Source organism: Zonotrichia albicollis, chromosome 2 (assembly GCF_047830755.1).
Source record: "Zonotrichia albicollis isolate bZonAlb1 chromosome 2, bZonAlb1.hap1, whole genome shotgun sequence".
Lineage (NCBI taxonomy): Eukaryota > Metazoa > Chordata > Aves > Passeriformes > Passerellidae > Zonotrichia > Zonotrichia albicollis.
Window position 1 is genome coordinate 64,229,338 of NC_133820.1, and position 15,428 is coordinate 64,244,765.

General features: G+C 35.2%; 1 protein-coding gene across 17 annotated transcripts in view; it reads right to left on the minus strand.

Annotated features, from left to right (window-relative positions):
- POSTN (periostin) overlaps positions 1-10,155 on the minus strand; it is a 31,114-nt gene extending 20,959 nt beyond the window's left edge. For all 17 annotated transcript variants that reach the window (XM_014264012.3, XM_026790681.2, XM_074535371.1 and 14 more), the window contains exons 1-7: positions 9,965-10,155; positions 8,392-8,490; positions 4,580-4,644; positions 3,202-3,359; positions 2,424-2,588; positions 1,466-1,612; positions 442-583 (exon numbers count right to left, since the gene is read on the minus strand). In XM_014264012.3, coding sequence (XP_014119487.2) covers positions 442-583; positions 1,466-1,612; positions 2,424-2,588; positions 3,202-3,359; positions 4,580-4,644; positions 8,392-8,490; positions 9,965-10,086 — 898 coding nt within the window. In that variant the 5' untranslated portion in view covers positions 10,087-10,155. The remainder of the gene's footprint in view (positions 1-441; positions 584-1,465; positions 1,613-2,423; positions 2,589-3,201; positions 3,360-4,579; positions 4,645-8,391; positions 8,491-9,964) is intronic.
- Positions 10,156-15,428: the final 5,273 nt, after the last annotated feature.

Consider the following 15,428-nt stretch of genomic DNA (forward strand, 5'->3'; position numbering starts at 1 on the left):
ACATTTTTGATTAAAGCTATTTGGCATCCCTTATATTATTAAAAATGTATTGGTTATGCTACAATCTGCTTGTCACTGCATATGATATGGTCCAAAAGGACCTATGAGTACAAAACTCCATAGCCTATGCAAAAGTATGGAGAATTCAATATTCAGATAGCCCTGGATTTCTAGGGACAGGAATGTCTATCAGACCTATGCAGCTGAACTATTAGAAAGTCAATGTGCTTATATTTTCACAGTTCCCTTTAAACTGTTTTGGAGATTAAGTTTTCAATGACTTTCTATCCTTAGGCAAGTGGAAAAGTTAGAGACAGAAGAAATAACTCCTCCTACGCACATGAAAGCAGAGGTGCTTCATTCCAGAGCTATAAGGATAATGCATTTTCTGCCTCCTGATCAACTCATACATATTTCTCATTTGCAAAAAAGTTTAAATACCTTCAGAGGCCACCTTGTCACTCATGATTCTTTCTAAAACTCCCCTTGGAAGTTTCTCAAAAGCTTCATTAGTAGGAGCAAAGATTGTGTAATGACCAGGTCTTCCAAGAATATCCATGACACCTGATGTAATGGCAGGAGCCTAAAATATAATTTTTTCTTTTAATGCAGATTATTTGAAATATTACCAAAATACATTATTTGCCTAATTTTACCTCATGCCTGCAGATACTTGGATGCTAGACTGAGATCAGTGTTTTAAAAAGAGAGATAATGAATGTCATAGAAAGATGAAAAAATAAAAATCTACAGAGGAATGTTTTTAAACTGAAAACCAGAAAGTATTGGTTTTTATATTAAGTTTTTTTAAAGATATTAAATATTGTGGCTGCCTGTAACTGTCATGAACTCGATTTGAGGGATTCAGAGGATCTTCTCCACCTTCATGCCTCTCGATTTAAAATACCTTTTTGTATTTATTAAGGAAATGGAAGATGGAAAAGAACAACAGTTATCTGCAAAGAAATGGTATATTTTTTAAAATATGCAGCATGAAATCCCATTACACGTGCAGACACATTTTTCAGAAGATGGAAAAATTAGAAACTTGGACAATTTTTTAATCATGCTTCCTCTATGCAAGAAAAATCCTTCTTATGTGTATCTACTGACTGTATGAGTTGGGTTCTGAAATTTATTTGGTGTCTTTACCATTTTTATTTATCCATTTTGAAATTGTTCTTATTTATCTAGCACCAGACTCTGTAACTTCATGCTCACATTTTATTTTCTCAGTGCTTGAAGAGAAGACACTTTTTAGGTACAAGGGCACATTCCATCCTATTGATGTTGCCTTTTAAAATAGCTAGGCTTGCAATATTACCTGAAGCTCTTAATTTAATTAATTTATTTTTCCTCTTACTGAGCTAACGCCTCTTACTTCCAGGTATTGTAAACAAATAAAAAAGGAATAAAAAAAACCCTCCTTAAATAAACAGAAGAGTTTTTATTTTTGTCCACTTACTCTAAATGATGAAAGCTCATCCTCAAATTCAATGAAATCTTGAATGGTATTTGCCACAGAAGTCAGGACACGATCAATGACGTGGACAACACCATTGGTAGCAATTTGGTTGCCATGGATGATCCTGGCGCAGTTAACAGTAACAACCTATATTTGAAGAATCAAGTAGTAGAAGATTAAACACTAATTTGATCACAATCTTGGAACCTGACTCTCACGGACTGGCAATGTAGGTACTGTAAATTGTGTATTCACTGCTGTAATTCCAATTATTTTTTTCAAAATATGAAGTAAAGTCTTTTAAGATTGAAAGTTTGACTAAGCTTCTGGAAAGATGGCAGCAGTTTTATTCAGGTGACATTGATTTCATATTCATGTTTAATTTCTTACTGCAATTATTCTGATTTCTTATCTGGCTAATATGTTGATTGTACTGGTTCTTTTTAGCAATAACACCTGTAGACAAATAAATATTTTGATGCATTTAAGACAACAAAGATGAGTGACTTAACTGGGAGGTTTCTAGCATTTATAATTTTTTTTTTGCCTAGGCAAATAATGGATGTGTTCTTCCTACAACTTTCAATTCTCCTATCATGGACTCAAATTCAAATAAAAGAACTGCTTTAATATTATTTATAAAAAAAAAAATTAATAGTAGATTTTTCTGTCAAATTTATTATGATAATGTATTTTGAACACAAAAGACTTTGTCTTTTATGAAGAAAGTTCACTTTCTTTGGCACTTTGATTTTGAAACATTACAATCTTTACTCATCCTATCTTAGTGATTAGTCTACAGAGCAGACAAAAATTCTTCAAGAGAATATTTATTTTTGTCAGTGGCAGCTGACTTGGCGTATGGTAAATTTTTGATAATGTATTTTCTTAGTTATATAAGGAAATAAAGGCATCAAGTAAATAAATGTATAAGGGGGAAAAAAGAGAATTGACTTACCCCATTGGGATAATGGTTAATAAACAATTTCTGGCCATTATACATAGACACCAGGGTCATGCCATTCTTAAGATCTTTTGTCAACATGCGCTTGTTTAACATGTGGTGGTGGAGAGAATTATACAGTTCAATATTTACATTGTCAACCAAATTCCTGTGGGTTTCCTGAAGAAGAAAAGGAATTTAATTAATTACAAGCTTCAAAACCTCCTGCCCCTCAGAAAAATTTATGTATTGTTTTACCTTAGTATGTGCTTTCAACATATACTCAGCATCTGTTGGGGAAGACGACTTTGATGCCTATAAATCTGACTCTACTTAAATCATCTTTAAGTCTGATTTGCTCACAAATGGAAGATGAGTCTTCATCACAGTCAAATCATTGGAGGATCTTTAATTCAATGTTTATTCCACTAAAATCATTACTAAAAGAAGGACACCTGAATTTCTGACAGTGTACAGCCATACATCATGCAGCTGCTGAAATTCCTAGGAGATTCCCTAGGAAACTATGTTAAATAAATTAACAATACTAATATGTGTCATGCAAGTGCTTAAGTAAGAAGCAATTACAGTTGCTTAGTACTCCTGAAAGTAAACCCAGCTTCTCTAGCTTCAGAAATGTACATTAAACATGTAGATTATTTCATTATTACCTGTATTATGTCCTTGTATGTCTAAAACTCGACATTGTTTCCAATCTAATTGTCCCACACTAGCTGCTTCAGCTAAAATGTTTAACTTGCGCACATGCACACAGACACACACACACACTTACTGAATCTAACTGGTCCCAGGCTTCATTGCTTGGTGCAAAGAAAGTGAAAGATCCTCGTCCCTCAATCTCTTGTCTCAGCTTTGACATGTCAGAGTAGCGCTGTGTGGTGGTAGCTCCCACAATACCAAGGGTACCATATACATGATCAATTGGAGCAACTAAAATAAACACGAGGAAAGAACACTGTAAACTCTTCAGTTTATCACAACCAATTTTCTTTCTGTCTTTTGGATGCATAATAGTTCTGAAACTGTTAAAGTCAGAATTAAAAAATATGTTTAGGTTAAAAATTTCATTGTCAAAATACTCAAAAATCATCTTAGCACATCTGCTTGCTGTTGCTTTTTGTGATTTTCTTAATGAAAAATTAGATCAAACAATACTGAATATTGTAAAGTTTCCTTTAGATCTATTGTATTTTGTGTCAACCCAACATGAAGGAGGGAGGCTATCCCACAAAAACTTCAGTTTAATGGGTTCATTCAGTCATGATGGACCAGAATTCTTTCTGTGAGGCCTCTTACTCTTCTTCCAGTGTCTGGTTTATGCCTATACTGATTCATCCAGCGAGTAAGAATGGCTATAGTCTCACAGTTAAAACATGGCTACATGAGAACAGCATTCATCTCTCTCAATTTTAGGCATCTACACGTGAGATATTTGCATACAATCTAATAGTTCTTGGCTCTTTTTATGGTTATTGAGAAGAACAGGTGATTCTAATGCGTGATCCTAATGTCAGCATCTGAAGGAAGATTAGTTTATCTGAACAAACTGAACTCTGCATTATTGAACACAAAAGGATTATCTCAGTTACAGGCATCAAAAACGATGAAATGTATTTCTTCTCATACTACTCTTTTCTGCTGCAATTAGTTTTGTTTTTACAAAGCAGAATAGCATAAATAGGGGAGATGAAGAATTTCTGTCTTCATTTGCACTCCTCCTTTGATAAAGGCTATAAGACTCTTTAGGTAATTAGATTCAAGTTTTTCAGAAAAAGGAAAATACAAAATTTAGATATGCTCCACCCTGGGTCCTGGCTTTCTGACCACATTGATATGCCTCAGACTAGTCTTGGATCTGATGGGAATAGGAATTAAAGCTCTTCTTTGGCAGCTTTGGGAACTGAAGACACTATCAATTCTCACCAATCCAGAATCTGGAAGGAATTGGGAATTTCAACCTAAACTTTATGATCAAATTCAGCGCTAGGTAATTTTTAATTGTGCTTGCTGCATGCAAATGAAGCTGTACATTCTTAGGCTGTACTTCTTAAAAAGAGGCAATCATGTCTCATGCTGATCACCCTTGAAACTCTGCTGTAATTTTAATTCTTTCCATATGCCAACTTATCTATAAGAAAATAAGCTTATACCTGCAGGACATCCTCTTGTACCATCCATCTTCATATAGCCAGGACAGCACTCATATAGGACAGTTCTATGGATTCAGACAAATGCACCATTAAATAATATACAGGAGAAATAAACTAATTTTAGCTAAGTCTAATTTTATTTCTATTATCAATTTTTCATTGCTAGAACATAATCTCCAGCATCTCAGCCTTTTTTTGTCATTCAGCCCTTTTTGTATTGATTACAAATTTGTCATATTTTACTGAATGTAAAGTTTTTGAATTTAAAGAATGACTGACATCATTAAAATAAAATCCTGGTCACAGGTTTGTGAAGGAAAAAGACAAATTTAAATTAACAAAATAGAAATTAAAATGACAGAATTACATGAGGTCACCTACATACTGGTTATAGGAATTGACAAGTATTTCAGAGAAGGTCCTGTGCATTGTATGGAGATAAAAAGTGGGATAAGAGAGCCTCTGTTTTCCAAGGAAGAATTTGAAGAAGCTCAGGAATGAAGGAGAGAACTAATTAAGAACAGGCATAAAACTGGTTCCAGAGAAGGAAGTCACTAAGAAATGGATGGATGGACTCAAGGGAAAGTTCACAAGTAAATGTAGTAAGTAAGGATGAAAACCAGAATACAAGAAACCAAACCCAGGGTTTAAAAAGTTTGTCATCACAGCACACAGAGACTTTAGCATTGCCAAGGGCCAGGAAATGTTATATAACAATACTCTAATTCTCAAATACACATAAGCTACACATAACAGAAAAACAGGGCTGAATGATGATCCCATAATATAATGTTCATTTTAACACTGTTTCTTATAAGATATAGTGTCTTCTTAATTTTAAACAGAAATAAGAGTTCTATCATTGACCTGTTTGAAAAATCCTCCTCTTTTACAGGAAAATGCAAATTCACTAAAGTTATCACTGAAGTAATTTTGGCTCCTTGGAAGAAATATGATACATAAAATTTCAGATGTTATTTTTCAAATTATCTTACAATGTACAGCATATTGTACACCATAATGACATTACTGTTTTACACAATATATTGATTTTTATAGATGTGGCTGATGTTGGCAATTCAAAAGTTCTGAACACTCATTCCCTGAGCTTTTTACTGGGCCTTTAACCACAACAGTTCATTTTCAATTTGCAGAATCTTTGATGACAGCTGAGTACATTTTTCTCATGTTTCATAATTTGAAGCTGACAAAAAGTTAATCACAACCACATTAAAATGAACAGAATACTCAAATGAAAAGTTGGACTTAATATCTTCAACATCCAAACTACTTAAAGAGATTTTAAAATAACGTAGACTGGAAGAAAAATTATAATGAACAGCATGATTGGAAAAGTGAGGATTATTATTCCATAAAAGACAGCAATCGGACAGAGGTGGTGAAAATTATTTCTTTTTTAAACACTGTCTTTTATTTCTCTATGCTATGAAAATATTTTTTGTCCATTCCTTCATAGGCATAAATGAACAGGACATATTCATCCTTCTGCCATGTGCATATTTTCAACTGTGAAGCCATTTATTGAAAGTATTTGTACAGTTCTTTTAGTACATCTCTTCCTGTAAAGCAATTCATTAAAGACTGTTTCTTGGGAATGCATGGATAGCATGGGCTGCAGATTTTTAATCTAATGATAAACCTTTTACTCTTAGTCCTTCTTGCATCCTTGCCAGAAGCTAATAACAAAAACATAATAATCTGATTATCTGTTAAAAAAAATGTAGCAAAATAGGAATTAAAATGTTCTCCTAATTGTGTGAACTGCTTTGTCATGAGAAAATATTTTTTTCCTCCCTTGGAATAGAAAATATTTCCCCCTCATCCCATGGGAAGCTATGAAAGATTGCAGTTTAATTAGCATTTGGAAAAAGGAAAGAAGCAGCTGAGTTATAAGCATAGATTAAGACATGGCAAGATAATCCTCATACTACATCCAACAATGATACAATTAATAAAAGACAGAAAATTGGCTGAAGAACATAGGTAAGAAAAAAATGCTTCTTCAGCCAAGCATTACAAGATCAGTGACTTTTTTTACCACGTATCTTGTTATGCACAGCCCAGGCTTCTTTTCAGTTAACAAGTTCCTACTTACATGATTCATATTCCTTTACAGTTTTCTGCAGTTAGAAGGTTATTTAGCTGTGCTCAAAATGTAAGAAAGATGGGATGGGAGAAAAGAGGTTTATATGAAGCATCATCCCTCACGAAAGTCAGAACCAGATAAAATTTGGTGCAAGACGCAGTTCCTCAGTACCACCTGTGTGTAGGCAGAGCACACAGGGGAAATGCCACCTCAGGCCAGACCAGAAATTATCCTCATGTGCATCCCTACTGGTTCAATATAAGCCTGTGGCCAAAAGAAGGAAGAAATCAATTATTCAGCTAAGAAACCAATTATGTATTCTTGAGGTTTTGTTGGGATTTGTTTCTTTGTCTTTGTTCTTTGTTGTTGTTTTTGTTTTGGTTTGTTTGTTTGTTGATTTTTGGGTGTTTTTTTAAGTACAACATTGTCCTGACCTCATCCAAAGGAGTATATTCCAAAGGAAAAAGACAGAACAGCACTACCTTAATCCTTGTTATTCTTGGCTAATAGAGCCAGTTTTCAGTTTATTCAAATCAGCTCTGTGACTCATCTGTTTCTACTTCTTGCTGGCATGGAGATAAAATACTGCTGAGAAACAGTGGAAAGACTTTTGTTCCAACAAATGCTGATTTAGGAAATTTGTATGTTACACTTCCATTGTAAATGGGAATTGAACATAATAAAAACTTTCAACATTTTATAGACATAAGTTAGGGAGGACTTTTTAACATGGAGATATTGACATGAGATGAGCTGTTGTCCTTTGGATTAGCATTCTTATTGGAGAAGTATCTTAAGTTTTGTCTGTGTTTCTGGGTTTAGTATGCAGAGTATAAAACTCATTAATGGCTAAGACTAAGTTACAACAGTTGCTTTACTATAACCACAGAAACCCTTTAAACAACCCTCAGGAGTTCTATGACTCAACATATTCTCACATAGATTCTTTTTCTCACCTAGCCCTGCTCTGTGAGTGCTTGTACAATGGTAGAGGGGTCAAAAAGGAAGGGGAAGAGCCGGTGATAATTTTGTGTACACTGTCATGACCAAACCCACCCAGCCCCACTGCTCAGTGTCCTACTCTGGTTGGCTGTATTAGACTTCTTGAGGCCTTGCACAGGATTTCTGAAATATTTTACAGCTAACATTCCTCCAAATTCTGGTCATGAGGAGAACAAAGTCTAGATGTGACTTCAGTTTGATGAGTCTAAACTGCCTATTGTTTCAAACTACTTTTGCTAATGCATGAAGTTATCCATCACTGCTTCTGGAGCTTTGAAAAGTAATGAATTCCCTCAGATTCATTCTGAGAGCAGACTTTATTTCATGGGAAGACATGACATCTATCTAGGAATAAAACCACAGAAGTAGGTTGCTTTCCAAAACTGCCTGTGAGAATATTCAAGTTCCACTCTAACCATTTTCAGGAAATACCTTTCTTCCCAATGTGTCTGTGGTAGAATAAAATTTAGTGCCAAAGTTGTCAGTAGTATGGCAGACTTTACTGAAAAGGTGAAGTATTTTGGATGACTTGCAGTGTGCCCAGAGAAGGAAAGGGGAAGTCAGTATTGCAATGCCACCTGGAGGAGAAGTAAAGATTCTGACATAAACTATGAACAGTTTGTCTGTGAGAAGAGGAGTTTTCTAATCGTACTTTTTATTAGCTCAGTCAATAGAGAACAGTTTGGAAGCAGAGCATACTTACGCTTTCTTTCCACAGATGGATTGCTGGTACCAGTTTCTGCAAGTGCTGAAGTATTTCTTTTTTGTTCCCATAACTTGCTGAAGAGCACAGACATTTGGGCTATGGGTGCAGTGAGAAACATGGTAAAAAGAAGTTTTCATACATGAAAAATTTTATATGAAATAGTGGAAAATAGTTTTCCTGTTGAGTAACAAATTAACATCTGGCTTCATTTCCCAGGACAGGTGTGTTTTGAAGTAGCCACAGTGCAAGTTCTTGGGGCTGCCCAGCTGGATTCCTTGGCAAGTCCACCCTCCCTGCAGCGACAGGAGCTTCCCCTTCACTCTGGTTTGACCCTGTGTGTCTGATAGGCAGTGATCACCAGCTGTGCCCAGGCAAGTCTCGATATCCATTTTCCCTTCCCCCTGTGAAGTGAGTTACCAGACACTGGGGACCAGTGAACATCATGATGCTCTTTTCATTAAAGTTTTTGTCTTTTACACATCTGTGCAGCTGCAGGTCATGGGGAGATCGGGAAGAAAAGTTCCTTGTTCTTTATATAGAAGGAAGCCCTGTCCTCTGTAAATCAATCAGCTATTTTGATTACCAACCATTTTGAGTACCGCAGGCACCTAAATAAACATTCTGGGAATTACTGGGGACCAAAGGGTAAATTGGCATGTAAATAAAAGGAGTCACAGGCTTCAGAGGAGGAATGCATGTTCCTTGGCATGGTGGTGTACAAAGATGAATTTCTTATGGTCAAATTCCATAGAGCAAGGGCATTTCATCCCTTATTTTTATACTTCTGCAATTAAAAAAATTAATCAGCTCAGAAGTTAGAATATATCCTTTACATCACTGGGAGGCTAGTGCGCTTCTTTATTTGAAAAGCTAAAAAAAATTGAAAAGCGTGTGTGTGTAGCAGGCAGTGGGAAGATAGGATGGTAAACAATTCTTATTCACAGAATGTTTTTTGCTTAAGAAGTCTAGAGGAAAATATCTTTAGGCACATGTGCTTTCCTGACACCAGCTGTTTAAATTATTTCCATGTCTCCAAGCAGACTGGCTTGTAAGCGTTGCCTTTTGGAAGCCCTGCTGAGCAGCTTGCTGCATTGCTCTAGTGGGAACAGAAGTTTCACAAAGGATTCCCAGTATATATTCCCACATTAGAAAACATTTAAATAGTTAATGGTTTTCATCAGGATGGAATAATGAGAGCAAACACTGTGGATAGCTATCAACTCTGCAAAAGTTTGAAAACACATAAAAAATTTCTGATCTCCCATTACAATACTTACAAACTGAAATTAATTTTGGTGATTTTGAATCGCATTTTATACATTGAGAAGTGGTGATTTTAGATTTCTTTCCATTTTATGAAGTTTAACAGTATTCTGTCTCCTTTTAAAATTCTGTGTAAAGCTTTTTATTCTGTAACAATTCTTGTAAAATGAATTTTAAAAGAAAATTCTACTTGAAGGACAGTAAAAATTCATAGTGAAAAATGACATGTAATATAATGCTAGAAGAAAGGGGAGAATAAAGATTTACAAGCTTCCTTTTAAATTAGAAATAAAAGCCAGTTACTTACCCCTGGTTGCGTGCCCTTATTCGACTGTGAGTTAAAATCTTGTCATAGTGAGCAGAAGCAGCTGCTTGTTCAAAAGCAGACAACAAAAAAGGCAAAAAGGTGAATAAGAAAAAGATCTTCATCTTTAGTCCTCTGTTGCTTCTGGCAAGTCTAGAAGAGAGAACTGGCAAAGGGTCTGGAGAGCTGACAATTTATATACATGCTAGAAGGTGGTGGGAGGGAACCAGAGGATCAACCTGAAACTTTGTACCACCCCCCTTAGAACAGCAAACAGCTTCTGCTGCCAGCCTCAGTAACCTAAATCAGTACCCTAATTAACCATATAAATAATTTCTTTTAATCCCCAATTGATTAATTTTTTCCTTATTACAGAAGGCTTAACATTTTATTCTGCTGACACAACAACAGAGAGAGTTTGAGAAGTTTAGACTTTGACTTATGGTTTAGTATTTATAACACTGAGGCATCCAGAGGTCATGATCACTGCGTGTGGTTTTATTCAAACCCAGAGGAAGATGTTGTCTGTTCCCATAAGAACTGCATTGCTTTCCTTTGTTTTCCATGTCCTCACAGTTATCAGCTATGAGCTGTTTAACTAGTGAAGTTGATGAAAGTTACAAATACACTTGCCAATAACCTGAAATAACATTTTTGTCCTGAGAAAAAAAAAGCTGTATTAACACATATTCTGATTATGAAGTAGTCACTCAATCAAATGCAGTATTAATTTAAATATTCAATTTAATTCTAATGATAACAAGTACTGTTACATAATGCTTTCATTCAGACTTTATGTAATATATGATTACTTATCATGTCAAAATCACAGAGTATCTGAACATTTGCATGTGTACCTTTCTGTACTTATTAGTCAGTCCTTCAAAGCCTCTTGGAAAATGTAATGGAAATGGAAAATCTCATTCTGAGCTGTAACTGAGGAAACTGAGGCAGAAGTGACAGGCTCCAGTCTCCTATGAAAGGATAGTCTTAAGGCTCCAGGGGCAACTGGTGTGTTGACTGCAATCCAGAAGTTTGAAATTTTCATGCCAAGGAAAAAATTCTGCCATTTATATAGATGTGTTTGCATAACACTTCATGGTTTCTAAGATTAAGAGCAGAGACATTTGGTTAAATGGTATGTGGGCTTCTGTTCTATCATGACCTCTATATACCCAACTTGCAAAAAGTCAAGATAGCTCATGGAAGTGTCAGCAGCTCTTGATGTACGTACTCCATGCCTGAAACCTCAGTGACAGATCCACTGATGGAGGTGATGGGTCAACTCTCTGATTTCATAGTACAAACCTTAGGAGAATATCAGTACTGTGCTCTTATTCCTCTCAGAGCTTTTAATTTCTTTCTGGTCTTCATAGAAAGAAATACTCTGAGAAATATCACCTCTTAAGTGCCTAGCTGTGATATTTCAAGCTGCTGATTTGCGTTAGCTGAGTAGTCTTTGCAGTTCTCAATTTAAAGGTGAAAAAAAATCAGAAGATACACTCTAAAATTAACTTGGAAAACTTCAGAAAGTCCCAGAACTGTCCCAGTAACCTGTCTTGTCAGGAGTCCATCCCTCATCTCTGAGATCTCAGCATAGCTCACGCTCTTCTCTTCCACACCTACAATGTAGCGCCAAAAAAAAAGTAGCAATTAATGCTGCTATATGCACTGAGCTCTTGTTTACAGAGCTATCCACCACAGTTAATGATGGAGCAATCTGAGAGGGCAACCATTTTTCTTTCCAGTTTTCCAGTTTTCTGATTAGTGACCCTACCTCAAATCTCAGAGAATCCCGTTTGTTCTCTGCATTGAGTACAGTAGGCTATAGTCCAACACTTAATAACAAGCCTGGTGACATCATTATACTATATCTAATGAGGCAAGCATTAGCCAAAAATAGTAAATGCAGAGGTAAACCATGCTGCCACCTTAGTTTTTTTCCTTCCTTCTGCTAAATGCTTTGTGCTATTATATTTCCTAAGTGATGTGATGTTGAAGTTCTAATTATAAATGTTAAATATCTAACTATAAAATTGATTAAAACATTGAATGGATTTGAATTACTATCACAGTAATAGGAATAATTATTACCTAAAGCAGAAAGAGTATATCCAAAGAAATACCTGGAATAAGAAAAGAACACATGTTGATTTTCTTCTTCCAGGACATGCAAATATTATCAAGAAGCAAAATCTAAGGTATCTACTGTTCTGAAGAGTTTATTGCATTTCTCTAGAGACCTCTAGTGGAGAGAAATATGTAAAGTAATTTTCTGAAACCTGTGTTAATTGTTCACACTATGAATTTATTGTACGAGAATCAATTAATTTTATTATTCCTAAAGAGGATTAGTTTAACTATTTGATACAAATTCTTTGTATCAAAGTATTTAGGGTTGTGAATAACTTCTTTTGCATCAAATTGAAGCAACAGAAACATCTGTCTATTAGCAATTTGTACCCAATCCATAAAAATGAAATCTCAACATGATAGCAATATGGTTTAAAAGAAGCCAGTATTAATTCTGGACTTAGTTCTCTCTGATCATTTACTGCAGGAATTAACAAAAAGAATTCTGCTCCTGAATTGAAATTGTTTTTGTTTTAAAGTTTAAATTTTATGTGGCACACATTGTCAAATACTTTTTCTCCTTATATTTCCATGTTTTTTTCAATAATTAAACTTATTCTATACATTATCTTTCCAAATTTTAGCAGCACAAAGGAGTTTATCAAAATAGCTTCCTGCTTTTTTCCCCACGAGTGTTATTTCACCCAGGGAGTCTGTGACACAGCATGTATATATAAACATACATGGGAATTAAATCACAGAAAGCATTGCTAGGTGTAGAAATAGCTCATAGCCATCTGAATTTAGAAGAGAAGAAATGGAGAAAGGAAGAAAGGAAGACTCAAAGTTGTCATTCTGGTGATTCAGAGCTGCAGATACTAATCAATACTTTGATTCCTTCTATATTTTAAGGAAAGATTGATCTTCGTATATCCTCAGGAAACTGTAAGTATCTGGTTTTAAGCAAGTAAACAGGAGCTGTAAAATCAACCTGATCTCTTAGAAAGTGCTATTTTATAGTCAAATTCTGATGGAAGAAGAAATATTCCTAAATTATAAAATATCATGTACATACTCCAGTTTCTTGATGATGAATTTATTTCTATCATTTTTATGCATAATGATTAAAGTGTAATGTTCCTAGATGTTATTCTAAACTCAGACTTAAAGTATCTTGTATATCAATTTACGGATCTGTTTTTCTTTAGGAAATTATATTTAATGGTGATTTGTAAACCCTGGGAAGGATTGCTTTTAATCAGTCTTTCAGAAGTTTTTTGTTGTATGGACTAATCCTTCTTATGCTATTTGAGAAAAATATACAGACCCAAACTCAAAATATTCTGCTTTCTCTGTGTCAAAGTGACACTAGAAATCCCAACACATAAACTGCAATGTCCACATGGCAAAATTTTATAAAATGTAGCAGTAAAGCGTGAGTTATATGGTCTGATTCCTCAGTCCTGATCTGCATATTCAGCTCAGTTACCCTGAAAGATTAAGTAGGGATTAAGCTTACTCCTCAGGAAAAAGGACTGCTGATTTCTCATCCAACAGCAGGTGATGCTCTTGGCATTGGCAAACAATTGTTTTCCTCCTTAGAGAATGAGCACATCTGACAGGGCAGCCTGCAATAAAATCCAAGTTGTGCTGTAAAGGGCATGGCAAGTGTCAGTGCAACACCGAGATAAGAGCTGGGGGAGCCGATCAATAGGAGTTCAGAAGTCATTCAGGCAGCAGCAGAATGTACCAGAGGGTCCCAAAGACAAGATAGAAGCTACAAGGGTGTTTGTGTTGGGCACCAATAATTTTTCAAGGTTAGCCCAGAATTAGATGGTATGACGATGAACTAGACTGTGTCAACACTCTCTGTTCTTTACTGCTTAAAGGAAAAAACACAGAAAAAGCCTGTGAGTTTTCCAGTGCCATCCAGTTTATTTAGTTAGTGAAGTTACCTCATGAACAATTTCTTTTTTTTGGTTGAGGTTGAAATGACAGCAAATTGTCAGTAATATGCATCCTAAATGGCCCAATTAAATGCTTATTTACTCTGCTTGAAAGCTTTTAAAAATTTCAAAGGTTACTTAAACTACTCTAGTGCAGGTATAATTTATCACATTTCTAGTTAATCAAAAGGTAATTTATTGCAGTGCCTGTATTGTCATGAACACTAAGTAGTGCTCATATCCCCAGGATATGTATACTACACAAATGGTCGCTGTTTCATCTGGTTTGAATTTTGTGATGGCTGTTGTCAAGATAAGGCAAAATTCTAAGCTTCTTGCTGTTTACAGGCTGTATAATCCTGAATGCCATGAGCCTTTCCTGTAACAGCCAAACTTTGAAACCTAGAACATACAAAGGCATGAATCAAAAGTGTAAGAAAGATGCTGGAATTTATGGATGTGGTGGTATGGTGGGTGTGAGGTGCAAAAACCATGGGAATAACCACCATTTATGATGAAAGAGATCTTTTAAATTAGGCCTTTGATCAATAGCACTGCAATAATAAAAGAGCAACTTTTGCTTTCCTCTAAGTGTAAACTTAGGAGTAGCTCGAAGAGAAACAAATACTTTAAGGTTTTATCAGGTTGAACACAAGAAAGACAGCATTCTGGAATATGTGAAAATAAGAATTATGAAAACTGAGGTGTAGTGAAACTTTAAAGCTTAAATTCCTCAGTTTGAGCTTCTGTATGTATGTACGGAAGGGCAATGGATTTGACATAAAAATTATTTTTCATTATTGATTTTTTTTTTAAGTGCACATGACATACCAAGATATTGTCAATTGAAGAATGTAGTAGTGTCAGCTCAATGTGGGAAGAGAAAAGTGATCTAAGCAACTATATGAAGTTTTTTGAGAATTATCAGATTCTCAGAGATTTCGGGAAACAGAAACATTAATATTGTTAACAAAATCTAAAATTACTTCTTGTTCAGATTTTTTTAAAATGGAAGGGATGAGAAAGCAAGTGCAAGATTGATCTCTGATAAAATAATGGTAAATATTAAAATAGATAAAAGTTTCTTTTTTCAATTTAATAATTCAAAAAACCTCAAAAATTAATATAATTCTATTTATAGAGATTACTATAAAACAGAGATGACTATAAAAAGTTTGAAGTCTTGAGTTTCAAGAGCTACTGGAAAGGCACAGCTCCCCTTCAAACTGAGCAGGGAAGGATTTGACCCTGGTGTAATCCTGGGAGGGATTTTCCCACATGGTGTAAAATATCAGGCTCTCTATTTGTCTGACATTCAAGTTTGTTTACTGCACAGAGCTGAACTGAAAGTCAGAGAACCAGTTCTAGACATGACAAGACACATTGCCTTCCTTCTGGCAACTACATTCCTAAATATCCTGTCTGGAGACTGGGCAATAGTCTGGTGT